Raw genomic sequence first — 27004 nt, 5'->3', positions numbered from 1 at the left:
AAATTTATTACCAGAAAAGTAAAGAGGGTCATCGTTCTTATTAATTCTTAAACTGGCACTTAGTATGTTTCCCAGTCTTGCGCCACCTGTTGCATTTGACAGGACAATGGTGAAATTTTCCATGTCTTCTGGAATCTTAAACAACAAACAGGAAAGAAAATATAAGTAAGAAACATAATTAATCCAAGTGAATGCGTTTACAAGTTCAGCTTAACATTGTACCTCATCGGGTACAGAGAAGACGGTGAGGTTTTTCAAGTATTCTCCTTCCTTGAAGGTAATGTTTCCATGGAGGGGGGTAACATCTCCAGACAAGGCTGGCTCCAAGAACCATGAAACTAACACTTCTTCAAAGTGACCCCTGTTTCTAACAATGGGGTACACAGCTGAAGAAAAAAGAAAGCAGACCATGTTCAGGAAATAAATGTTCTATTCTGTCTAACAGCTTTACGTGATTTTATCAGAACAGTTTGTGGTTTGCTCTTGTGATGTATACAGGACAGCAGTAAATTTTTAAAGCATTTTTGCCTTACAAGTTAAAAAAAAACACCTAATCCACAAGAACAGAGGAAGCTAAGTTTTTCTTAACATGCATGAAACAATTAATGAAGAGATGATCAGATAAATACCATACAATTTCACTGGCATTAGATCTGGTTTAGAGGTCAATATGACTCCACTTGACATAGTAAAGTATCTCAATTATTTAATTTACCCTGATAGATTACATCCCCTTTGCTCTCATTGATGGCCACTGTTAGCCCTGACTGGATGAATTCAATGACTCCAAAGGGGTCGTCATTTTTCCGCACAGTGATATTCACTTCCCTGTAGTTTCCAAGGCGACTGGGTGGAGTGCTGTAGCTACTGAGTACCACAGAGAACGTCTCATCCAGCTGCACACAGAACACACACAAACATTTTTTGCCTAATAAAATCAAACACAAACGTGAATATGTGATTAAAATCAAATGCATTAGTTAACCCCTTGACTTTGAATGCTACTGCGACAAGACCAATGGGACATTGATTTGTTGAGAAAGAAATCTACATCTTTTTTTGTGTTGACAAAAAGTTGAGAGAACTAAAAACAAAAATCAAACAACATTTTTTGAACCATGTTCTTACCTCAGGGACCCCATCAGGTATCGCGACCAGTGCAACCACCACATCTCTCTCCCCAGGTTTAAACTCCATGATGCCCGAAGCACCGTAGAACTCAGTGCTGCCTGAAGGCATTACAGCATATCGTATCAGCTGCTTCAGAAGTTGTCCCTGAGCTCTGACCACGTGCAGCTCCACAGTCTCACCCTCCTTGATTTAAAATGTGCAAATATCACAAAATCCTCTAAATCATCACTAAAACAAGCACAAAAAACATCTCTACAACTATGAACACCTTTAGGTTTTGATGAAAAGAGGCATTTGAGAGAATTTTTATAATACTTTTAACATATTTGTCCAAATGTGACATCTGAAAAACAAGCAGATGGTTAAAAATGTTTTAAAAGCTAAAAACAAAAATCTTAGCTGGGGTATACTACATTTACAACAAATCAAATAATATACTGCAAAGTTACAATTTTTTTTTATTCAGTGCTCAACAACCCTCGACCCCTCGAAATACCTGCAACACATTGTGACCCTGAAAAGAAAACCTTGATGGTGAAAAAAGCTCAATGAATGTAATGCAGTTCTTTTGTTGCTGTGTTACACTTGAGCTTACATTTATAAACCAGGGACCTCTGGAGAACTGCGAGAACTCAAACACTCCTCCTGGATCATCGTTCTCCATAATGACAATCTCTCTGCTGGTGAAGCCAGCCTTCAGGATCTGATTCTCGACATTACTCCTGGTTTTCACAATCACAAACACACACAAACACACATACACACACATACAGAAAAAGCAGAATTAAGTACATGCTATAATAGAAAATGTACTCAACAGAGAGTTTGTCTTTTATCGAGCAAATCTTGAGCTGCCTTCAGTAAAAACATGTACAATAGATAAACATCCAGTTAGAGTTGTAGTAACTCTTTCATGGCAGTTTCTTGAACTTTTGATTTAGCTAAGGGTTGTCAAACACGGCAACATTCAGCAACAATAGTAACAACGGTTCAACTTGAACTTCTCAATGCATTCCTTGTATTGTCTGATGCACATTCATGATTAACTCCATATGCTGAACTCCTGCTGTTTAAACTGCTTTTAATAACAATGTCAATCAACTGTGTGTCCGCATCTATATAACTCCACAGGGGTGTGCAAGTGTGAGTGTGTATGTGCGTATGATGAGAAAATTAGAGCCAAGCAAGCAGAAAGCGTAATATAATGGGCATTACAAAGAAACGGCATACAAAGACGGACTGAAGCACTCCAAACAGCCACGGGAAAGGGCCTGCATGCATAAAAACACAACCATGTTTAAAAGAAAATGTAATCAAGGCTAGTTAATTTAGAGCAACAACACATTAAGAAGGTGCTCTATTTACACCCCCAGTGAAAAAAAAACAAAAAAACAACTCTCTTCGTGATTCACTTTTTCTTCACACAATTGCAAAATCTCCCCCGAACCCAATCCCTGTGCCCCTCATCCCTGTTTCTAAACCCAGAAGTGGGCACTTGTCTGGAAAAAAAAAACAAAGACCTGATTCAAGTCACACAAAAGCCCCAGGTTCACTCCACTCTCCACTTACCCAAAGTACACTATAAAGTGTGGAGCCTCCACCCTGCAGAGGAGGAGTGGGATTAAGAGAAAGCCACAGTTCTCATCAGAACAGATGCAGCTCCCATCACACCCCACTGCCCCAAACACTCAATATCATTTGACTCAAAATCACAACACAGACATCTAAACATTATGTGAAACTTATTGCTTGATGCCTCAATGACGAATAATAACAATGAAATGTACACAACTATAACATACCCACCGATCTAGAGTGAGCAGCAAGGTCTCGTTAACCTCAGGGATATTGTCAGCCATGACAGTAAGATTGATGAAGGCATCACTCTGCTTGGAAAGGAAGACAATGGAGCCATTAAATGGCCTCAGGTCATTAGCTGTGACATCCTTCTGATTGGCTCCAGTTGGTTGAAGACTCCAGAACACCACAGCCTGTCCATCTGTCCCATCCCGCCGCAGAGGGAGGCTAACCTGCACCAAACATTAATAAAACAAGCTTATATATTGACATCCATAAGGTCAAATACATAAACTCTGTACAATATTTTGAAAGTTTTCAAACACAAATTAGAGAGTGCAAACTAGTTTATGTGGTGGCTAAAGACAAGTGTTGCAAAACCGATTGTACAAGCAGAACTTACCATGGTTGAATTGCTGTCCTCTGGTTCAAAAAGCACCACTGTGGTGTTACTTATAAAGCCAATTTCACCATTAGCAATGTCTTGGGTGACAGTCAGTGTCAGGTTCAGTGGTCCCCCAAATCTTGGGCTGTTTGAAGGAATGGCGGGGCTAATGTCAACCAGCTCCAGGGTATTCAACTAGAAACAGATGAAATAGAAAGTTAATAGAAGCTAATACATATGATGCTCCTGTAAAAAATGCTTCATTAAAGATGGTTGCTTCTGTTTGAATGCTTTTAAAGTGTACCCTGTTCACTTCTTTGATATGTGTGCAGCTATATGGCAAAGTACTGATGCTCAGAACGTGTGACTGATTGTGGTTTTATAGACTGTCAAGAAGGCTTTTCTTGTACATTTTGCTTGCTTTAAGTGCTAACTCATGTTTGTTTGGACAATTGGGCAAATCCCATAGAACCATGCCAGACCTGAGTGCCAATGTCAAACCATTCACACATGCAAATGAGGCACTTAGACTTTGGACAGCCTTAATTTAGCCAGAAGTGCCAACATAGACAGAATAATGCATTTTCTTTCAATGTGCTAACAAAATGTTGCCTCTGAAATGCAACTGTGTTTCCAGGCTGTAATTACCTGAATTAAGAAATGAGCTCCATTCTGCAGAAAAGCATCGTTTCTGATGGGCAGTATGACTTGGACCATCCGCTTTTGGTAAAACATCACATTAATAGACCTGCTAACGTTCAGAACCTGGTCACGGGCCAGCTCTGGGTCTATTGGACCAGCAGGAATGTAGAGAGCGGTAAGGACCATAGACACATTACCCAGCATACCACCATCTCTCACAAAATTTAGCAACAGGAATCGGCCCTCGGGTTCGCTCTGGATGCTCTGTTCCTTGTTCAGGTCAAAACGAAAAAGTCCATAGACATCATCACTGTCCTGGATGTAGAACACCATCTTTGTGAAGAAAGTGAAGCAAAATAAGACAAAGAATGGGAAAAATAAGCAACAACAGTGTTCCTTGATTTTGTTTGGCTGATTTTTATTTAAAAAAAAGAAAAATGAGAGGCAAGGAACTGAGCAAGGAAAGAAAAGTTTAGGCTAAAAGCAGCAAAAACAGAGTTGTGAGCTAACTTTAGAAAGGCTACCTCTCTAATTAACTGCTATAACTGCAAGAGTAGTTTCCATAAGTGTTAAACTGTGGCACATTCATTTCCCTGGAACCTACATTTGTCTGGTGTGAGTCTACAATCACAACAGCTTATTTGAAGCTCACTTATTTATTTATGTTACTGACTTATACCTCATCTTCAATTACCAGTGAAGTTACCCAGTTATTCATTGAAAAATTGCTGCAAAGACAAAGTGCTTTGCTCAGATGGTAAACACACCCTTACAACTTGAAGTTTTGATGTCTGCCTGTGTGTGACATATTTTGCCTTGAAACCAAACAAGACTTAGATCTGCCCACACTTTCACACATAACCAAGAGGCTTGGTCAAAGATGGAAGTGATAAAAGCCTGTCACCACTTCACCCGGCTTAAAAAAATAAAACACAGGGTCCTCACACACCAAGAGTGCCTGCTGTTTCCCCTTTGTTTTGATTTAGCCACATTAAAGGAACACCCACAGAGCAGAGTTGCGCTCCATGGGGTCAACTTTTGCAGAAAGTGCCAAGTTTGCACATGCAACTTACAGTAGGCGAAGCACAAACTCACACACATGTGGAACACATGCAGCTACAGGGTGTGTTCCCTAACAAGTACAGCCTTCTTTCCTCTCACACGAACCCAGAAACATTAAAAACATCTTCTCTAAACTGACCTGCATAGGTTCATCGACCTCCGCATTTCCAGTCACAGTGCTGGGCAGCAGTTTCAGGACAAAGGCCTCTGCTTCTTCAGGCTGATCATCTGCGACAATGTTTATTGAAATCACAGCAGTCACCTGACCAGCAGCGAATTTCACTGTTCCAGCCTGAGGTGTCATGTCATCTGACACTGGAGAGGGATCACTAGAGTTTCTGCTGATGGACCAGTTGGCAGACACAGCACCATAACTTCCTCCATTTCTTACAATAACGATGCCATCAAACCTGATAGAGTATTAATCAAAAATGTAATTAGTTTTCCCTTTCTTTTGATACATTTGCATTTAGACTTACTAAAATAACATAATAAATAAATAATAAATAACTGTATATACATATAACAATTTGTAACATATTTATAGGTAGTCCACCTCTTTGTCACATCTTCATTGATGCTGATTGGCTGAATTAGAGCACTGCTGCTGATCGACAGAACCCCATAAGGCTTATCATTGGGCTCGATGGTTACCAGCACAGCATTGGGTGATACCAGCACGGCATCTCCTCTGACAGTCTCCTCCAAGAGGACTACATGAAAGGACTCTGCGATTTCTGGCACAACATCATCACTGATGTTGAAGAAAAGTCTGGCTTTGTAGACAAATGGAGGGAATGTGATGGTTCTGACGGGCTGCAGGTCCACAAAATCTACAGCTGGAGTTGCGCTGCCCAGTCCGTCACCACTCACCAATGTGTAATCTACAGACACCTAAAGAGAACAAAGGCCAGATGATTCATTGATATTTCTGACATGTTGCCCAGGTCAAGTTAAAAATATAAATGGACTAAGAAAGAAAAAGGCAAACCTGAGTATCAAGAGAGCCAATGAATGGCCCGTCCTCAGTCAATTGGCCTCGGGTCACATTGAGTGCAATGACTCCCGCAGACTCTGACACAGCCATGACTGCGAGGGAGAACCGCAAAGGGCTGTCATTTCGATGGATTCTCAGCTGGACACTGCTGCCGTTGGGGCTGAGAAGGGCTCCACCGGCCACACCAGTGAGCCTTACTGAAAACACCTCATCATTCTCCGGGATCTGGTTCACAGAGAAGCACAGTTTCAATTCAAACTATTATTAACAAAAACAAGCAAGAAAATAAGAAGATTCACGACATGGTATATTAATCTGTCAAGTTCAGTTTTATGAAACCTGTGAAGGTGATGTTCATTCCACACATGATGAAGTCAATGCATCAGTGAAGCTTAAGCAATGTTGAGGTCAGGCCAGCAAAATATTAAATTTAACCTCTAATGTTAACTAGTTTTGAAGTTTAGGCACATTATTTGAAAAAACAAACAAACATATTTTAACTTGGTACAGCCAAATGATAATCCAGAAAATGTTTTAAGACATTGATGTACAGATATAAACAAACCTAGGTGGTATAAACAGGACATTAGGCATTCTGTTTATTACCTGATCATCTTTAATGAGGATATTGAAGTTCACTGCTGCCTGTCCTACAGGGATAGTGATGTTCCCTCTGTCTGGACTGAGATCATCAATAGCAGGGTTGGGACCATCAGAAATCTGGAGGATTGGGAACAGAAGGAGTCACAGTGATGCTTAAACTTTGGCATATTTTTATGCTGAATGTGGACTCTTATTTAGTGTTGCAATTGTGATGAAATAATGTACACTTCTTTCTCTTCACCTCAAAGTTCACAGTCACGGTCCCATAGGTTCCCTTTTCTCTGATTAGGGTGAAAGGCACATAATGGTTCCTTCCTCTTGGTTCATCAACAACTATCTCCTCCGTCTGACAGGAAGACAGACAAAAGTACTCCAATCAGTTTTATTTAAACAATTTCCACATTTTTTCTTGATATGCAGTAAACAAAGGGAACTTAAATTGGAAATAATGGCTTTCTTACTGAGTTGAAGGCAACGATTCCAAAGGCATTATCATTGGACAGGATAGTAATTGTTGCCCTGTTTGGTGCACCCAGTGCCACACCGTTAGAGGAACTCTGGGAAGAAAACAATATTTAAATGTTTTAACAAGAAAAGGACAAATATACAGTATTTACATTTATGTCCCTTAACCCTGCTCCTCCTAGAGGTAATACTGACATTCCTGCTCATGTGAAAGGCAAGTCTGTTTTATCTACTGTCTTCACTTCATTCCAGTGAACCCACTGAGTCGCCCTGGTGAGAAGGCACAAAGACAGGAAGTGCTGGTTTCTGGCCCGCTGCCCTGTCAGGTTATCTCCCAGCTGGATGCCTCTTCAGAATTTGTGCTTTGCTCTGCCATTTGGCACTAAACCCCAACAAACTTAGAAGCTGGGCATACCTAAAACCGCACAGTGGTTTAATAAGGCCTATACTGTGACTTTAGGAATTTTTTTTTACCTTATGTTTTTTAATGTTGACCAGGTTTTAATTAGTGAGCCTAAAAGTGGTTTTATAAACATTTTTTAGACCAACTGCTTTGATGTATACCATGGCTGAGCTCTGGCTTGCATAAGTTTCCACAAAAACGTCTCAGATTCTCTTGAAACATACAAACATCTGCATATATGATAATTAGTAAACATACAGTCATATATGTCAGTCTTGCATGATAAACAGAAACATAACTGCCATTTTTTTTTTCAAAATAAAAAAAGAAACCTTAACCAAACTATAGGAATTTGTATATGAATGTTAAGGCATGAGCATGTAAAAAAGAAAATTACTGTCAAGAAAGTATTTGAACTTCTTAATCATCATCTTAAACTGATCTTTAACTACTGATTTGTTTACGCTGTAACAGAGATTTTCTTCTGATGCTTAAGCCTTATCGTAGGTCAACTTAAAAGACACTAAATCCATGTCCTTACAAATTCAAGTCACTCACTGAGCCAAAGAGACATTCATATGCACACTCCTCTGCCCAGCCCTAACAGAAAGGCACAAATTACCTTCTTAAAGGTCAGCTTCATGCTACAATCTGTTACTGAGCGCTTCTATAATTTAATGCACCTGTTAAGATTTCCTGCAATTCGCTAATTTCCTATCTCACTTGTGCTTGATCTATGACATCTTTTCCTAGCACACATTTATCCTCTTGACAGTGCTTTGGTAAACTGATAGGTTAGCATTCAGCTTAAGCTTTGTCTCTGCTGTAGTGTCAACAGAGGCTGAGGGCCTCCTCTGAGCTTTCACTTCAGTAGCAGGCTCAATACGAGCTTTTGCTACTAGATTTTAACCAGATGTTTCTGTGTCATCAAATTTAAAACAACTGTGAGCATGTCTTTTGCTTGCTGCCTGCTCGGCAAAACCATTGTAGTAAATACATGTCGCTGACAATGAGTGATAAGTGATTTACAAAAACCTTTATCTTAGGTCCTTTACTGAAGGGGGAGACAACAAGACAACCCCCCACCCCACCCCCACCCCCACTCCCCAGTCTCATCAATCAAACTTGACAGCTAAACTAAAGGCTGCATGAAACCAAGGAGATTGTCTCTAAGTGTGAGGCATCCTGTGCTGTGATGGTTATTCCTTGGATGAGAGTTTACAGCATAAACTAACTGAAAATACGTTCAGCTTTAAATTGTCTGAGTCTATCCAACTTAACTATGTGTTCCAGAGTAATAATTTAATTACATGCTTATAAAAACCAATAGATTGTCCCACTTATTTTATATTAGACAAGCAAAGACTTGTCTATTATAAAACCCCATATCACTCACTGCCTTTGAAGTCACATTTTCAGACTGAAATCATCTTATGTTTAAAAGGGACTGAGATGTAGGCATTTTGGTTAAACCTTAAAAATAGTGGTTTGTCAATCTCATGAGATATCATGAGATGTCAGGCTCAGAGTGTGTTGTCAATTACTTTCTACTTCATTTCTGCACTTGATTATGAATCTTTTCATTTATTGCTAACTTCCTGATTTGCAACAGAAAGTCTGTCACAAAAGTTAACAAACAACACAAACACAGATTTATGTTGGTAATAATATGGGTTATTCACTTTAACCTATGGCTGTCAAGGTTACTTCATTTTCATAAGACTGTTTTTGCTTTGTTGTTGTTGTTGAGGGACAACACAGATACATACAAGATCTGGTCCCAGCGAGGACAGTCTGGCAAAAATATCCTGCAGAGCTAACACATCAAAGACCCTGCAGCTCAGAACCACCCAGGGTTTATGGCTTGATGCCTTCTGCCCACAGTTTAGCAGCTGTGGTTATGCTCTAACACAGTCAGCAGCAGAATTAGGACAGCAGGGTGCGACTTTGTGGAATGAAGCTCCACGCCAGAGAATGGGTAGAGAAGGAAGTGAAGGGGGAAACGTATTCAACAAATAAAAATACATGATTTTCAACTAATTAAACATAAGGCATATGTATTTACCTGCAGTATAAGGTTGAAGGTAAATTTTTCATCTTCTTCAGGGATATCATCATCTTTCACAGCAATGAAAATGGTTTTGCTGGACTCGGTAGACAGCAGGAATGCTGCAGCATTAATGGCTTCAAAATCCCCTGTGTCGACTCCCTCTAGCTGAGCAAAACAAATTATTTTTATTTAAATGCCCACTTTCTGGTAAAAAAATAAAAGCCATAAATAACAGGCCACACATGAGAAAAATCTAAACAATAAGAAAAACTGGACCAGAAATGGAGCAGATTCAATAAATCTGCCTTCGCTAGAGAAGTTTTACCAACTCTACAAAGTCCGTGCTTTCTGACAAATGTGACCTACCAGAACCAAAGCTGTCACATTTACTGGGTCTCCCACTCGTTCCACGACAAGTCGCACCACGGCTGTGCTGCTCTCGTTGACAACAAAGTCCGTTTGCCCCAGGAAGCGCAGCGTGGCCGACTCAGATGTAGTGCCAGGGATGGACAGAGCCAGAATCAACCCAGCTAGCAGGAGGACAGGGGGCATTCCTACAAAACAGGGAAACATGTGGAAAAAATATTTGAATGCAGTAAGACTATACATAATAAATACATATGGCGCTTATATTGATATATCATTCTTTTGAAAAACTAAAAACTGGTATGTAAATATGTTTTCAACTCTCCTTAATTATAATCAAATAAAAGTCCATTTAAATTCCAGGCTGTAATGCAAGAAAATAGAAAGAGTACTCAGGGGGTAAATACTTTTGCGTCCTAGTATTACATCATAATTTTAGTTTATACACAGTTGGTTTGTTAGTTCTAATTTAAGAGCAGCATCCAATATTTGTTGCAGTAAAAATGCAGCAGTCAAAAACCAAAAATAGAACATTCAAACTAATGAAATATACAGACAGCAACAAGTGGCCAGATGTTGAGGACATCTGTTGGGTTTTATAATGTACATTCAAGCTGGTTTGCAGCCTTGCTGGTCTGCATGGTTTGAATGATTCATATTATTAATGTTTTTATGGCAATTAAAGCAAATATTCTTCTTTGACACATTATGGCACACATTGCTACATCTCTTTGCCTTCAACCCCTCGCTTGTCATGTTTGCTCGTCACTTCCATGCTCTCCCTCTCCTCTCTCTCCTGTCATCTCCTGCTCAGCTCTCTCAACCAGAATAATCCTAAAAAGCCCGTTGGAGCCACTAAGACAGTTGTCATGGTTAACACAACAAAACAACACAGCATGACAAGCGAGGAGGAGCCAACTTAAATGCTAAATTGAAGCTCCTCTGTCCTGTCTTTCCGATCCACGATGCGTTTTACCCGTCCCATTTATAATGTACACCGCACAACTTTACCAACAGCAGGAACACTGGGGATCTTTCAAGGAGTATTTGTTCTTAATTACAAGGTTGAAAATCAGCATCAGCAGCTCCGGTGGATGAAGTCATGCTGTTTGGGGTTTTTACTTTTAAAAGAAATGCTTTTAGGAAAGTTGGACATTACAAATATCTGACTTTTCAAATCTTCCATTACAGTCATATCAATCCTGAGGTTTTCTCAGTTTTGGCAGGTTTTTAATTAGCAGCCATTCATCAAAATGATTTGTCAGCTTTAACAGCAGGAGGACAGCGACGGCTTTAGAAGTTGCTGGTTGAAAAATGCAATCAGAATCTGCTAATGGATATGTTAAAATGTTAAAGGAAGAGAGCATGTGTTACGAGTGTGAGTGCATGTGGTGTGGACCTTAAGTCAAGGGTGTGTGCGAGTGTGCACATGTGTCACACACATGCCAGCAGTGGAGAGTGCTGGAAAATCCATCAAAAAAGGATTTGGATAGCAGCAATAGGCAGTGGTGGAGAGCAGAGGTGAGTGTGGTGCTGGACAAAAGGGGCCAGAGCTTTATAAATCCACTTTTTTGCCATGTTCTCTCTCCCATGGTTGGGAAATTTCTATTAGATATTTATTTTTATCATGGCAACCTAGGACCTCCGTAACTCATCACAGGGTGTAATGGGAACATATCTGCACAATTTTTTATCAAAATAGTGTCACCATAATGCATTAAATCTTCTGTTTTCAGCTTTCAAAACAAAGCTCTGATTCGCCACAGGCAGTTTTCTGGAAATCGTTTTGCCTCAAAACCTCAGTTCAGTCTGAAAAAATATTGCCTTCCACTATTTAGTCCTTTTTGATGGATGGTAGGAAGCATCCAGCACGCTAACCTCCAACAAAACTATACGCCAAAATAGAGAGGGGGTCCCATTTGCATCTAATGACCGAGATACTCAACTTCCTTCAAAGCACTTGATACAAAGCAGATGCCTTGTGGATGGCACTCAGGTCTGATTCATAAACGATGGGGCAGTTTTTTTTGTGTTTGCATCATGCATTTTGCCAACCCTGACCCCAGGGATCACAGGGGCCCCAAGGACCTGTCTGTCATAGCTAAAAGCGGCGTGGAGTGTCTGGCGCAGACCTCTGACATTGATAAAGCTTGGAGTCAGAGTTCATGTTAAGAGGTGCACACACACATACCCCTCTACATTTTGTATATGGATGGATTTGAGGGCTGCCAAAGTCTGCATTTGCATTCAAAATGCACATTCTCAAAGCTTGAACCAGGCAGTTGAGTGACAGCCGAGGACACTGCCGGAAAAACATTACTGAATTCAATCAGACACACACACACACACACACACACACACACACACACACACACCTACACACTCAATATTGGTATCATTGTGACTGAGTAGTATGGTGCATTTTCACCCAAATTGTGCAACATTTTTTTTTCTAAAAGTGCAAAAAAAACTGTATTAACTTTCCTGGTACTGTCCTTGTATTCTTGCATGACACCTTGTTAGACTAACAAACTATATTATTTCTGTACCTTGACTTATTATAGAGCATATTCTTGGGTCAAAAGCCTGAAAATCATGGTAGAATGGAGGTACCTTGGATCTGGCATGATAACAACCCAAAGAAAGCACAAACATTTTTCAAATCACATTTTTGGCTCATTCTTTGACTCCAACTTCAGTCAACTGACGTTTCTTTTCTAGATGTAAATCGGCTGCTTTTGTGTAGACCTTATCTTATCAGCCACTAAAAGCAGTTAAAGCAAAACTAAAAAACACAGTTTAGCCACTAAAGCATTCACTCTTACATTGATTCATTTTATTCTACACATCAGTGATACATTAGGGCTGTTTTGGGATTCGATATCTTGCCAAAGAAGACTTCGAGCAGCCAATAATCCAACCACCAACCTTTTGATTAGTACCTTTAGAGCCAAAGATTCATTTCTTTGTTTTTTGGAACACAAAGTAGAACCAGCAAATACATTTTTACCTACTATATATAAAATTAGCTTAACATGTAAGAAACATAATTGTCTTCATCCTCAAAAGGAGAACAATAAACTGCCAAATGCACTTTAACATAATTAGGCACAAATATAAAAAAACAAAAAACAAAAAAACAGCGAGGTACAAAACAATGTAACTGATTTTCCTATAAGGTTCTTGTTTGAATAATATTGTGACGGAGGAGCCGTCACGAGCCGGGACTTAATTATGAGTCCGTGTCAACATGCGAGCACGCCCACACACATACACATAAATATACACAATCGCTAACTTCCTTCTGTTCCAGCTTGGACTGATGCGGTTCATCGTGGGTGCACACGCGATGTTCCTGTTTCAGTTAGCATCCATCCTAATTTGTTTTCATTTTCAAACATTTTCCCAGTCTTGTTTCAAGCAGGATTACTTCCGGGTGTGGCGCGCCAGGAATCATTTGATGATGTCATCGGAATATACCGAGTGTTCTCTATTAAATTGATTATTGTATTTTTGATTACAAGTTTATTTATTTATTCTTTTATTATTGTTATTATCATTATTTTGTTTCCGTTAAAAGTTTATTTAAGTTAGAAGTAACTGTTTAATTATTTTCGTTTGCTTGTTTGGTCTTTTCTGTGGGCGGAGCCTGTGGCTTTTAAAGCAGGGCTCTGCACTACAGGGAGGAAGTCTGTGGCTAGACTCCTGCCAGATCACAGTGAAGGTGATGGACTCTTTATTGAAGGTACTGCTGTCTGATTTTAACCTGCCTGGACGTCCTTGTATATTCTGCACTTGCTTTCTTTGCTCACCTCAAGAAGATCTAAATAAATTTCACTGAAGTGATCTCTGGCCTTGGGCAGTCAATTTTTTTTTTTGTTTGTCCAAGCATAAGAGAACCCCGTCACAAATGGTGTCAGAAGTGGGATTATGGCGAGCCGGAGAAGAGGATCCCGTCTGGTGAGGCAAAGATCTGGTCTTCGATCACAATCAAAGATGGAAGAACAGGTGGCTGATAAAGCATGGGAAAGCATGCCAACGACTGATGGATCAGATGAGGAAGGTGAACCAAAATCTGGCCCCAGTGGATCAAGTACGCCTGACAGTGAGTTTCTCATTTTGATGAAGGATTTTATGGCAGGTCAGCAAAAACGAGAGGAAGGGCTCCTGAATGAACTGCGGAATCTTAGGATGTCCCTTCAGCAACCACAGCAAGTGCCACGTCCTCACCTTCAGTCAGGAGTTGGTGCAGAACAAAGTGATGATGATGGTGGTGATTGTGATGACAACAGTGATCAAAGCCATCAACCTCAGGCAGTAAGTTATGCCACTGATCCAAAGATTCCCCCTTATCAATTAGGAGAAGACCTTGAAAACTATCTGCTGCGGTTTGAGCGCATTGCCAAGACCTGGAGGTGGCCAGAGAGTGAGTGGGCGTGCCGTCTCATTCCACTCCTTTCTGGGAAAGCGCTGGAGGCCTATGCTGCCATGGATGAGGACTGTGCTCACTGCTACAAGGACTTGAAAACTGCATTGTTAGCAAAGTTTGACATCTCACCAGAGACTTACAGACAGAAGTTTAGAGCGATAAGTATCCCGGCTGGTGAAACTCCTACTGAAACCTACCACCGCCTTAGAGGTCTCTATCGACGATGGATCCGTCCGGACCAGCGTTCCAAGGAGGACATCGGGGAGCTCATCATCCAGGAACAACTGCTGAGTGTTCTACCCTCTGATGTAAGGACCTGGGTGAAGGAACATGAACCTGAGGATGGCCTGACTACGGCAAAGTTGGCTCTACAGTACATGAACGCACGGCGAGGAGGAGCAGCACGTTTCTCCAACCCTGTACCACGACCTGCTCAACCGGCTGGACATCAACGGTATGCCAGAGAACCAAGCCAGGAGGTTAAAGGTACCACCAGTTTTGTGAATCACCCATCTCATGGTAAGCCACTGATTTGCTATTATTGCCAACAGCTGGGCCATAAGGCTTCAGTGTGTCCAATAAAGAAAACTAAGTTTACTGGTTCCTGCTATGCTCCTAGAATTGAAAATCAGGCTGGAATCAAAAACTTTCAAATTAGAACTCATAAAACTGTGACTGTGAATGGACAGCAGGTGATTGCATTAATGGACAGTGGTAGTTCCACATCACTTATAAAAGAGACTCTTGTATCTGTTGGATGTGTGAACTATGAAAAGAAAACTGAAATTTTGTGTGTGCATGGAGACTGTCATGTTTATCCAAAAGCAGAAGTGACTGTCATTATTGATGATCAACCATATTTGCTAACTGTTGGTGTTGTGAAAAACCTACCTTTTGATGTCATTTTGGGTACAGATTTGCCTGTCATGTTTCATCTTTTGGGAGAAGTGCAAACTGAGGGGGACAAAGCTATCAATGTTTCTTGTCCTGTGATTACTCGTTCTCAGGCTAAAGAACAAGTTGAGTCCTTACCTGATTTTGATGAGAGTTTGTTTGAAGTTTCAGAGAAGTTTAGAAAATCCAGGAAGCAGAAAAAATTTGAGAAAAAGTTAATGCTGAGTGGAAATGTGTCTACAGATTTAACAGTAGATGACATGTGGAAAGTACCTGAAAATATTGCTACTTTACAGAAGCAGGATGTGTCTTTGCAAACTTTGTTTGACCGAGTGAGTGAAAAAGATGATGCTAAGTGGAGTGGAAGAGAAATGTTTGAGTTAAAAGATGGTGTATTGTATGCGTGTAATGAAAAACAACGGTTGGTAGTTCCAGCTAGCTGTAGGGCACTTGTCATGCATTTAGCACACACCATTCCATGGGCAGGGCACTTGGGGCGTCACAAAACATTTATGCGTGTCAGCTCACGTTTTTACTGGCCGTCAATGTACAATGACATTAATGCCTTATGTGCTTCTTGTCCCACATGTCAGAAGACTCGTCCCGTTCGGAAGTCAGATCGGGCGCTCCTCCAGCCACTACCCGTCATCTCTACTCCTTTTCGTAAGGTTGCAATGGACATTGTTGGACCCCTAGTGAAGAGTGGGCGTGGTCATCAGTACATCCTGGTAGTATGTGACTATGCCACCAGATTTCCAGAGGCTTTTCCACTGCATACCATTACTGCTCCTGCAATAGTTCGAGCTCTGGTCCAGTTGTTTTCAAGAGTTGGAATCCCAGATCAGATTTTGACAGACCAGGGGACTAATTTCACCTCTAATCTCCTGAAACTCTTTCATAAACAGCTTGGGATCTCAGCCATCAGGACGACGCCTTACCATCCGCAGACTGATGGACTGGTCGAAAGGTTCAACCAGACGCTGAAGAGGATGCTGCAGAAGTTTGTGAATGATACTGGCAGAGATTGGGACCGCTGGTTACCCTTCCTTCTGTTCGCCTATCGTGAGGTGCCACAAGCATCAACTGGGTTCTCCCCGTTTGAACTCCTGTATGGGTGGGAGGTTCAGGGACCACTAGACCTGCTGAGGAAAAGCTGGGATGCATCAGAGACCTCATCCAGAGTCAAAGGTGTGGTCCAGTATGTTTTGCAGATGAGAAATCGGCTTGCTGAGTACCAGGAAGGAGCTGAAAAGAACCTACTGCAGGCCCAGCAGAAACAAAAGAGGTGGTATGACCAGCGGGCACGGCAAAGGGTCTTAAGTCCTGGACAGAAGGTGTTACTTCTCCTGCCTTCAGCCACCAGCAAGCTTCTGGCAAAGTGGCAAGGGCCCTATACCATCAGCCGACAGCTAGGACCCACCACCTATGAAGTCTACCATCCTGAAAAAAAGAAAGCTACACAGGCATACCATGTTAACTTGTTGAAGGAGTGGAAAGAACCATCATGTCCAGCTCCAGAAAAATCATGCCTGGTGAGGCCAGTGGAGGAGGAAGAAGAGGTTCCTGGCGGTGAAGTGATGACTGAACAGTCAACCCCTAATCTCAGTCACTTGACTTCACACCAAGCGTTACAACTTCAGCAGATCTTCCAGAGACTGTCTCCTCTCTTTTCTCCTAATCCAGGCCGGACAACTCTGATTGAGCATGCAATTCGACTGAAAGAGAGGCAGCCAATTCGTCAGCGGCCATACAGAGTTCCACAACAATTAGTGGGGCAGCTGCAAGATGAAGTCGAGACCATGCTAACATCAGGTATTATTGAACCTTCAAACTCTGAGTGGTGCAGCCCAGTAGTCATTGTGTGTAAGAAAGATGGCTCACTGCGGATTTGCATTGATTTCAGAAAGCTTAATGCAGTTTCAGAGTTTGATGCCTATCCCATGCCCAGGGTGGATGAACTGTTGGAAAGGATTGGAAAAGCCAAGTTCATTACCACCCTTGACCTGTGTAAAGGGTACTGGCAGGTTCCGTTGGAGCCTTCAAGCAGACAGTACACAGCATTTCGTACTCCTTCTGGTCTTTTCCAGTTTACTGTGATGCCATTCGGCCTGCATGGAGCTCCAGCCACCTTCCAGCGGCTAATGGACAAAGTACTGCAAGGAAGTGAAGACTACAGCGCTGCTTATCTAGATGATGTAATCATTTACAGCAATAGCTGGGAGGAGCATGTCTCGCATCTAGTAAGAGTGTTGGAAAAGATTAGAGGAGCAGGACTGACCCTTAACATTTCAAAGTGTGTTTGGGCAAAACAGGAAACCAGATATCTGGGCTACCAGCTGGGGAGAGGAGAGGTGCGACCACAAATGGATAAAGTGGAAGCAATCCAAAAATGCCCTCGTCCCCGAACCAAGAAGGAAGTGCGGTCATTCCTGGGTCTAGCTGGTTGGTATCGAAGGTTTGTGCCTCATTTTGCCACACTTGCTTCTCCACTCACAAGTTTGACAGCTAAAGACCAGAAGAATCCTGTTGTGTGGACCAAGGAGTGTGAAGCATCCTTTAACACATTGAAAGCTCATCTATGTTCATCTCCTGTTCTCCGAAGTCCTGACTTCAGTAGGAGATTCCTGGTCCAGGTAGACGCATCCACAGTTGGCCTAGGAGCGGTTCTGGCTCAAGGAGATCCAGGGGAGGAGCAACCCATACTCTACCTGAGCCGCAAGCTGCTACCTCGGGAGGTGAGGTATTCTGTGGTGGAAAAAGAAGGCCTGGCCATCAAATGGGCCCTGGAAAGTCTCAAGTACTATCTGCTGGGCAGAGAATTTGACTTGGAGACGGATCATCGTGCCCTGACCTGGATAAACACCATGAAGGACAGTAATCATCGTCTAACTAGGTGGTATTTGTCCTTGCAACCTTACAAGTTTACAATCTGTCATAGGAGTGGCAGATTTAATAAAGTGGCAGACTTTCTTTCTAGGTTGCCAAATTTCGCCAACCTTGGAGAGGAGACGGGTGGTGTGACGGAGGAGCCGTCACGAGCCGGGACTTAATTATGAGTCCGTGTCAACATGCGAGCACGCCCACACACATACACATAAATATACACAATCGCTAACTTCCTTCTGTTCCAGCTTGGACTGATGCGGTTCATCGTGGGTGCACACGCGATGTTCCTGTTTCAGTTAGCATCCATCCTAATTTGTTTTCATTTTCAAACATTTTCCCAGTCTTGTTTCAAGCAGGATTACTTCCGGGTGTGGCGCGCCAGGAATCATTTGATGATGTCATCGGAATATACCGAGTGTTCTCTATTAAATTGATTATTGTATTTTTGATTACAAGTTTATTTATTTATTCTTTTATTATTGTTATTATCATTATTTTGTTTCCGTTAAAAGTTTATTTAAGTTAGAAGTAACTGTTTAATTATTTTCGTTTGCTTGTTTGGTCTTTTCTGTGGGCGGAGCCTGTGGCTTTTAAAGCAGGGCTCTGCACTACAGGGAGGAAGTCTGTGGCTAGACTCCTGCCAGATCACAGTGAAGGTGATGGACTCTTTATTGAAGGTACTGCTGTCTGATTTTAACCTGCCTGGACGTCCTTGTATATTCTGCACTTGCTTTCTTTGCTCACCTCAAGAAGATCTAAATAAATTTCACTGAAGTGATCTCTGGCCTTGGGCAGTCAATTTTTTTTTTTGTTTGTCCAAGCATAAGAGAACCCCGTCACAAATGGTGTCAGAAGTGGGATTATGGCGAGCCGGAGAAGAGGATCCCGTCTGGTGAGGCAAAGATCTGGTCTTCGATCACAATCAAAGATGGAAGAACAGGTGGCTGATAAAGCATGGGAAAGCATGCCAACGACTGATGGATCAGATGAGGAAGGTGAACCAAAATCTGGCCCCAGTGGATCAAGTACGCCTGACAGTGAGTTTCTCATTTTGATGAAGGATTTTATGGCAGGTCAGCAAAAACGAGAGGAAGGGCTCCTGAATGAACTGCGGAATCTTAGGATGTCCCTTCAGCAACCACAGCAAGTGCCACGTCCTCACCTTCAGTCAGGAGTTGGTGCAGAACAAAGTGATGATGATGGTGGTGATTGTGATGACAACAGTGATCAAAGCCATCAACCTCAGGCAGTAAGTTATGCCACTGATCCAAAGATTCCCCCTTATCAATTAGGAGAAGACCTTGAAAACTATCTGCTGCGGTTTGAGCGCATTGCCAAGACCTGGAGGTGGCCAGAGAGTGAGTGGGCGTGCCGTCTCATTCCACTCCTTTCTGGGAAAGCGCTGGAGGCCTATGCTGCCATGGATGAGGACTGTGCTCACTGCTACAAGGACTTGAAAACTGCATTGTTAGCAAAGTTTGACATCTCACCAGAGACTTACAGACAGAAGTTTAGAGCGATAAGTATCCCGGCTGGTGAAACTCCTACTGAAACCTACCACCGCCTTAGAGGTCTCTATCGACGATGGATCCGTCCGGACCAGCGTTCCAAGGAGGACATCGGGGAGCTCATCATCCAGGAACAACTGCTGAGTGTTCTACCCTCTGATGTAAGGACCTGGGTGAAGGAACATGAACCTGAGGATGGCCTGACTACGGCAAAGTTGGCTCTACAGTACATGAACGCACGGCGAGGAGGAGCAGCACGTTTCTCCAACCCTGTACCACGACCTGCTCAACCGGCTGGACATCAACGGTATGCCAGAGAACCAAGCCAGGAGGTTAAAGGTACCACCAGTTTTGTGAATCACCCATCTCATGGTAAGCCACTGATTTGCTATTATTGCCAACAGCTGGGCCATAAGGCTTCAGTGTGTCCAATAAAGAAAACTAAGTTTACTGGTTCCTGCTATGCTCCTAGAATTGAAAATCAGGCTGGAATCAAAAACTTTCAAATTAGAACTCATAAAACTGTGACTGTGAATGGACAGCAGGTGATTGCATTAATGGACAGTGGTAGTTCCACATCACTTATAAAAGAGACTCTTGTATCTGTTGGATGTGTGAACTATGAAAAGAAAACTGAAATTTTGTGTGTGCATGGAGACTGTCATGTTTATCCAAAAGCAGAAGTGACTGTCATTATTGATGATCAACCATATTTGCTAACTGTTGGTGTTGTGAAAAACCTACCTTTTGATGTCATTTTGGGTACAGATTTGCCTGTCATGTTTCATCTTTTGGGAGAAGTGCAAACTGAGGGGGACAAAGCTATCAATGTTTCTTGTCCTGTGATTACTCGTTCTCAGGCTAAAGAACAAGTTGAGTCCTTACCTGATTTTGATGAGAGTTTGTTTGAAGTTTCAGAGAAGTTTAGAAAATCCAGGAAGCAGAAAAAATTTGAGAAAAAGTTAATGCTGAGTGGAAATGTGTCTACAGATTTAACAGTAGATGACATGTGGAAAGTACCTGAAAATATTGCTACTTTACAGAAGCAGGATGTGTCTTTGCAAACTTTGTTTGACCGAGTGAGTGAAAAAGATGATGCTAAGTGGAGTGGAAGAGAAATGTTTGAGTTAAAAGATGGTGTATTGTATGCGTGTAATGAAAAACAACGGTTGGTAGTTCCAGCTAGCTGTAGGGCACTTGTCATGCATTTAGCACACACCATTCCATGGGCAGGGCACTTGGGGCGTCACAAAACATTTATGCGTGTCAGCTCACGTTTTTACTGGCCGTCAATGTACAATGACATTAATGCCTTATGTGCTTCTTGTCCCACATGTCAGAAGACTCGTCCCGTTCGGAAGTCAGATCGGGCGCTCCTCCAGCCACTACCCGTCATCTCTACTCCTTTTCGTAAGGTTGCAATGGACATTGTTGGACCCCTAGTGAAGAGTGGGCGTGGTCATCAGTACATCCTGGTAGTATGTGACTATGCCACCAGATTTCCAGAGGCTTTTCCACTGCATACCATTACTGCTCCTGCAATAGTTCGAGCTCTGGTCCAGTTGTTTTCAAGAGTTGGAATCCCAGATCAGATTTTGACAGACCAGGGGACTAATTTCACCTCTAATCTCCTGAAACTCTTTCATAAACAGCTTGGGATCTCAGCCATCAGGACGACGCCTTACCATCCGCAGACTGATGGACTGGTCGAAAGGTTCAACCAGACGCTGAAGAGGATGCTGCAGAAGTTTGTGAATGATACTGGCAGAGATTGGGACCGCTGGTTACCCTTCCTTCTGTTCGCCTATCGTGAGGTGCCACAAGCATCAACTGGGTTCTCCCCGTTTGAACTCCTGTATGGGTGGGAGGTTCAGGGACCACTAGACCTGCTGAGGAAAAGCTGGGATGCATCAGAGACCTCATCCAGAGTCAAAGGTGTGGTCCAGTATGTTTTGCAGATGAGAAATCGGCTTGCTGAGTACCAGGAAGGAGCTGAAAAGAACCTACTGCAGGCCCAGCAGAAACAAAAGAGGTGGTATGACCAGCGGGCACGGCAAAGGGTCTTAAGTCCTGGACAGAAGGTGTTACTTCTCCTGCCTTCAGCCACCAGCAAGCTTCTGGCAAAGTGGCAAGGGCCCTATACCATCAGCCGACAGCTAGGACCCACCACCTATGAAGTCTACCATCCTGAAAAAAAGAAAGCTACACAGGCATACCATGTTAACTTGTTGAAGGAGTGGAAAGAACCATCATGTCCAGCTCCAGAAAAATCATGCCTGGTGAGGCCAGTGGAGGAGGAAGAAGAGGTTCCTGGCGGTGAAGTGATGACTGAACAGTCAACCCCTAATCTCAGTCACTTGACTTCACACCAAGCGTTACAACTTCAGCAGATCTTCCAGAGACTGTCTCCTCTCTTTTCTCCTAATCCAGGCCGGACAACTCTGATTGAGCATGCAATTCGACTGAAAGAGAGGCAGCCAATTCGTCAGCGGCCATACAGAGTTCCACAACAATTAGTGGGGCAGCTGCAAGATGAAGTCGAGACCATGCTAACATCAGGTATTATTGAACCTTCAAACTCTGAGTGGTGCAGCCCAGTAGTCATTGTGTGTAAGAAAGATGGCTCACTGCGGATTTGCATTGATTTCAGAAAGCTTAATGCAGTTTCAGAGTTTGATGCCTATCCCATGCCCAGGGTGGATGAACTGTTGGAAAGGATTGGAAAAGCCAAGTTCATTACCACCCTTGACCTGTGTAAAGGGTACTGGCAGGTTCCGTTGGAGCCTTCAAGCAGACAGTACACAGCATTTCGTACTCCTTCTGGTCTTTTCCAGTTTACTGTGATGCCATTCGGCCTGCATGGAGCTCCAGCCACCTTCCAGCGGCTAATGGACAAAGTACTGCAAGGAAGTGAAGACTACAGCGCTGCTTATCTAGATGATGTAATCATTTACAGCAATAGCTGGGAGGAGCATGTCTCGCATCTAGTAAGAGTGTTGGAAAAGATTAGAGGAGCAGGACTGACCCTTAACATTTCAAAGTGTGTTTGGGCAAAACAGGAAACCAGATATCTGGGCTACCAGCTGGGGAGAGGAGAGGTGCGACCACAAATGGATAAAGTGGAAGCAATCCAAAAATGCCCTCGTCCCCGAACCAAGAAGGAAGTGCGGTCATTCCTGGGTCTAGCTGGTTGGTATCGAAGGTTTGTGCCTCATTTTGCCACACTTGCTTCTCCACTCACAAGTTTGACAGCTAAAGACCAGAAGAATCCTGTTGTGTGGACCAAGGAGTGTGAAGCATCCTTTAACACATTGAAAGCTCATCTATGTTCATCTCCTGTTCTCCGAAGTCCTGACTTCAGTAGGAGATTCCTGGTCCAGGTAGACGCATCCACAGTTGGCCTAGGAGCGGTTCTGGCTCAAGGAGATCCAGGGGAGGAGCAACCCATACTCTACCTGAGCCGCAAGCTGCTACCTCGGGAGGTGAGGTATTCTGTGGTGGAAAAAGAAGGCCTGGCCATCAAATGGGCCCTGGAAAGTCTCAAGTACTATCTGCTGGGCAGAGAATTTGACTTGGAGACGGATCATCGTGCCCTGACCTGGATAAACACCATGAAGGACAGTAATCATCGTCTAACTAGGTGGTATTTGTCCTTGCAACCTTACAAGTTTACAATCTGTCATAGGAGTGGCAGATTTAATAAAGTGGCAGACTTTCTTTCTAGGTTGCCAAATTTCGCCAACCTTGGAGAGGAGACGGGTGGTGTGACGGAGGAGCCGTCACGAGCCGGGACTTAATTATGAGTCCGTGTCAACATGCGAGCACGCCCACACACATACACATAAATATACACAATCGCTAACTTCCTTCTGTTCCAGCTTGGACTGATGCGGTTCATCGTGGGTGCACACGCGATGTTCCTGTTTCAGTTAGCATCCATCCTAATTTGTTTTCATTTTCAAACATTTTCCCAGTCTTGTTTCAAGCAGGATTACTTCCGGGTGTGGCGCGCCAGGAATCATTTGATGATGTCATCGGAATATACCGAGTGTTCTCTATTAAATTGATTATTGTATTTTTGATTACAAGTTTATTTATTTATTCTTTTATTATTGTTATTATCATTATTTTGTTTCCGTTAAAAGTTTATTTAAGTTAGAAGTAACTGTTTAATTATTTTCGTTTGCTTGTTTGGTCTTTTCTGTGGGCGGAGCCTGTGGCTTTTAAAGCAGGGCTCTGCACTACAGGGAGGAAGTCTGTGGCTAGACTCCTGCCAGATCACAGTGAAGGTGATGGACTCTTTATTGAAGGTACTGCTGTCTGATTTTAACCTGCCTGGACGTCCTTGTATATTCTGCACTTGCTTTCTTTGCTCACCTCAAGAAGATCTAAATAAATTTCACTGAAGTGATCTCTGGCCTTGGGCAGTCAATTTTTTTTTGTTTGTCCAAGCATAAGAGAACCCCGTCACAAATATCATTAGTTCATTTAAGGCCTGAGCTTTGACATGTTTTTAATAAAACTGTTTTTTAGGATCAGCTGAGTATTTTCTTCTTTACAATGTTCAGCATTTTAGAATTAGCTCTCTTGCATAATTAAAGCCATCACAACAGAAACCAACTCAAATACTTGCAAATGTTTTCTCTTAAAAACGTGAACAGTACACTGATCGGCCATGGCATCATGACTATCTGACTAACCTCGGGTCCTAAAGGGTCCTTCTTTTACCACTGAAACTTCAACTCACATTTGAACAGCACTTCTGAGTCTTTATATTTTTAAATAAGGTGTGCAATGTTTAATGTTTTCTCTAACATTCAACACTCACTCATATAATAATAATAATAATGTATCAGTGACAACATCTAATCTCACTCCTACCCAATAGCTTATCCCGACATGTTCTGTCTTTACACTGGGTGGTAGGGCTGTTCCATTTCTTTTTGTAACGTAGAGGGAGGATGAAGGGGAAGGACTGTCTAGCTCTTTATATTGAGATTTTTTTAAAGTCAAATTTCAAACAAAGTAGTATGAAAAAAGTATCACAAATGTATGTATTTTCTGGCACAATAACCAATGTAACATCAAGTTTGATGTAGTTTGATGTATTACATATTTGGTACCACTGACAATCTTCTTTAACATGCAAAAACATAATGTCTTATGCTAAAGTCTGATGCAGTTGGATAACTAGGTACGCTGCATATAAGTACTGACATTGACATGCTGACAATGCATTGTTTACATAAAGGCATTCCAGCAACAAATGATGATGTGTTGCTTTTGTTGAGGGTGTCTTAATTTGTACACTTCATATATTTCAGATATTTGAACCACTACACCTCATGACTTTGAATTAAGGACCAAGGAGTAGTGGTAGGTAAAGACAATAAAAACAATATCTGTCTCACCTAGAAAAATTTAACAGTTGGAGCAGGGAAACCTTCCAGCTGACAGACAACCTTTTTTCAAACTCCTGGACCCCATCAAGTTAGTACCTGGAAAGCTTCTAATGTTATCTGAGCCACTCTTGAACAGATTTTGCGCCGTTGCCATGTGGATTATGGCTGGTCATCATGGAGGCTTCAGTTAGTGGTAAGTGTAAAAGTAACATTCAGGTGATTGCAAGGATGCAGGTATTCTCAGGAGAGCATTGCAAATGTAGCAAAATTAAACAGTTACTTTACCTATCAGTGGTCATAATATAGGCGATTGCCAGAATTCCTTCATAATGTACTTGGGAAATTTAATTTTTCTAAAATTTACTCTCATTTCACACTCGTTGGAAGCAACTTCTTCTTTCTCTATCTTCATGATGCATCACCTCACAGTTTTCCTGGCAAGTTCAAACAAGAAAAACACCATGAGAAGTCTGAAGCGCTTTGACCCCTTCACCTGTCAGTCCTTCTTAAAGCGACATGCTGGTGTTAGGATCCTGGTTCACAAAAACCTTTTACACCAGATCCCTTGCAGACACACACACTCACACACCAACACAAGCACACACACCGAAAAGCTGATCTATTGGATATCCCTCCCAGAGGTGCTGAGGAGGTGTCTGATTGCAGAGCTGCTCCTGGGGTCAGTGCTTGCTGCTGATACCTCTAGGGTTTCTCCTGATGGTGCCCTGTGTGTCGTAATCTTCAGCATCAATTATTTACTGTAGGCTGGGGACTTCACAGTCAGGGAATGATAGTAAAGTGTGACAGTGCAGGATTCACACTGTAGAATGAGCCATGTGCTTACTTCAGTAAGCGTTAGGGTGTTTGACAACACGAGTATACATCATTACAACTGCACTTTCTCAGGCTAGTTTTACTGATAAATAGGTCTGCATTCATTGTTTAGCTAAATGCAGTATCAGTTGTCCCTGTTTGCAGCTTCTTTATGTAAACATATTCCAGGTTTTTTTTTCTTATTTCACCAAAAATAGTCAACATAGCAACTTTTAAAAGTGGAAAGCAGTACTCTTACTTCCTTTTTGGTCAAGGGTGTGTGGGATAACAGTCTGCAGGGTTTTAATTAAGGGCTTTCCCATGCGGCATCCCGGCCCTGAGGCTTCCCTGGGCCTGAGACGCCCATGGTGAGGAGAATGCGGTTTTATCTGGCAATTACGGAAATGCGCACACGTTTACACAAACATACACACGCAGCGATCTCTCCCGGTTGTCTGACACTGGGAAGCCTACCGTGGGATCTCATTCATCAATCTTACAGCTCCACTTGGGGAGATGTGGAGTCAGTCTGGCCGCAAAAAAAGCAAACAGCTCTGTTATTAAAATCAAGTAGTATAACAGTGCTCCTCGAACACTAATGCATCTTCTCATTCATAATAAAGGCAGCTGCGGGGGAAAAAAAAGGCAGAATAACTAATCCTGACAGGGATAAAACAGACAAACAAACAGCAAACTCAGAAATGGAAAACTGCGAGAAGCAGAAAACCAGCTAAAAGAAAGAGTACAAAGAATTTAGTTTTTTTTAAATACAATGTAAATTATATTGGAAAATGAAAGTGCCTTGCAGCTGAATGGCTGGTTTGTTATTTGGTGGTCACACTAAATACAAGAAATTACACAATTTGAGCTTTAAAAGGCAGAATTCAGTCAGAACATGTTCCAGAAAACTAAAAGCAGATGCAGAATGAAACTGAACTGAATGAAGCTGAAGAACTCCAATGGGTTGTTCAATGAGTTTGCTTAAAAACATACAAACGACTGATGTATCAGATTAGTTTGTATTTATACGTTTCACCTGGCGTTTTTGGCTCGTGATGCCTATCCTGTTCTGTTTATCGGACTTGTTTCTGTTTTGGCTGTTCTTCCCCACAGAGTGATGCCACCAGCCCAGTGTGTGTCAGGGCCCTACCTCAGAAACCGCCCACCGTCC

The 27004-nt window shown here is 42.3% G+C and overlaps 2 protein-coding genes across 2 annotated transcripts in view; one reads left to right on the top strand and one right to left on the bottom strand.

The window, feature by feature from the left end:
* Positions 1–27004, bottom strand: part of adgrv1 (adhesion G protein-coupled receptor V1) — a 109524-nt gene that overhangs the window by 76676 nt on the left and 5844 nt on the right. The window contains exons 2-17 of the mRNA XM_017417217.3: positions 9902–10089; positions 9551–9700; positions 7079–7174; positions 6859–6963; positions 6621–6734; positions 6009–6239; positions 5574–5911; positions 5157–5427; positions 3962–4288; positions 3332–3508; positions 2938–3161; positions 1727–1853; positions 1129–1314; positions 716–896; positions 223–386; positions 12–135 (exon numbers count right to left, since the gene is read on the bottom strand). Of these exons, the coding sequence (XP_017272706.1) occupies positions 12–135; positions 223–386; positions 716–896; positions 1129–1314; positions 1727–1853; positions 2938–3161; positions 3332–3508; positions 3962–4288; positions 5157–5427; positions 5574–5911; positions 6009–6239; positions 6621–6734; positions 6859–6963; positions 7079–7174; positions 9551–9700; positions 9902–10087 (3001 nt within the window). The 5' untranslated portion in view covers positions 10088–10089. The remainder of the gene's footprint in view (positions 1–11; positions 136–222; positions 387–715; positions 897–1128; positions 1315–1726; positions 1854–2937; positions 3162–3331; positions 3509–3961; positions 4289–5156; positions 5428–5573; positions 5912–6008; positions 6240–6620; positions 6735–6858; positions 6964–7078; positions 7175–9550; positions 9701–9901; positions 10090–27004) is intronic.
* On the top strand, positions 17458–26951 carry LOC119617143. Its single transcript, XM_037976325.1, has 5 exons — positions 17458–22389; positions 22453–22560; positions 22678–22820; positions 22968–23239; positions 26947–26951. Exons 1-5 carry the CDS (start codon positions 18973–18975, stop codon positions 26949–26951), a joined length of 3945 nt encoding a protein of 1314 aa, XP_037832253.1. The 5' UTR covers positions 17458–18972.

Source organism: Kryptolebias marmoratus, linkage group LG1 (assembly GCF_001649575.2).
Source record: "Kryptolebias marmoratus isolate JLee-2015 linkage group LG1, ASM164957v2, whole genome shotgun sequence".
Lineage (NCBI taxonomy): Eukaryota > Metazoa > Chordata > Actinopteri > Cyprinodontiformes > Rivulidae > Kryptolebias > Kryptolebias marmoratus.
This window is presented reverse-complemented; position numbering and strand designations above follow the sequence as displayed.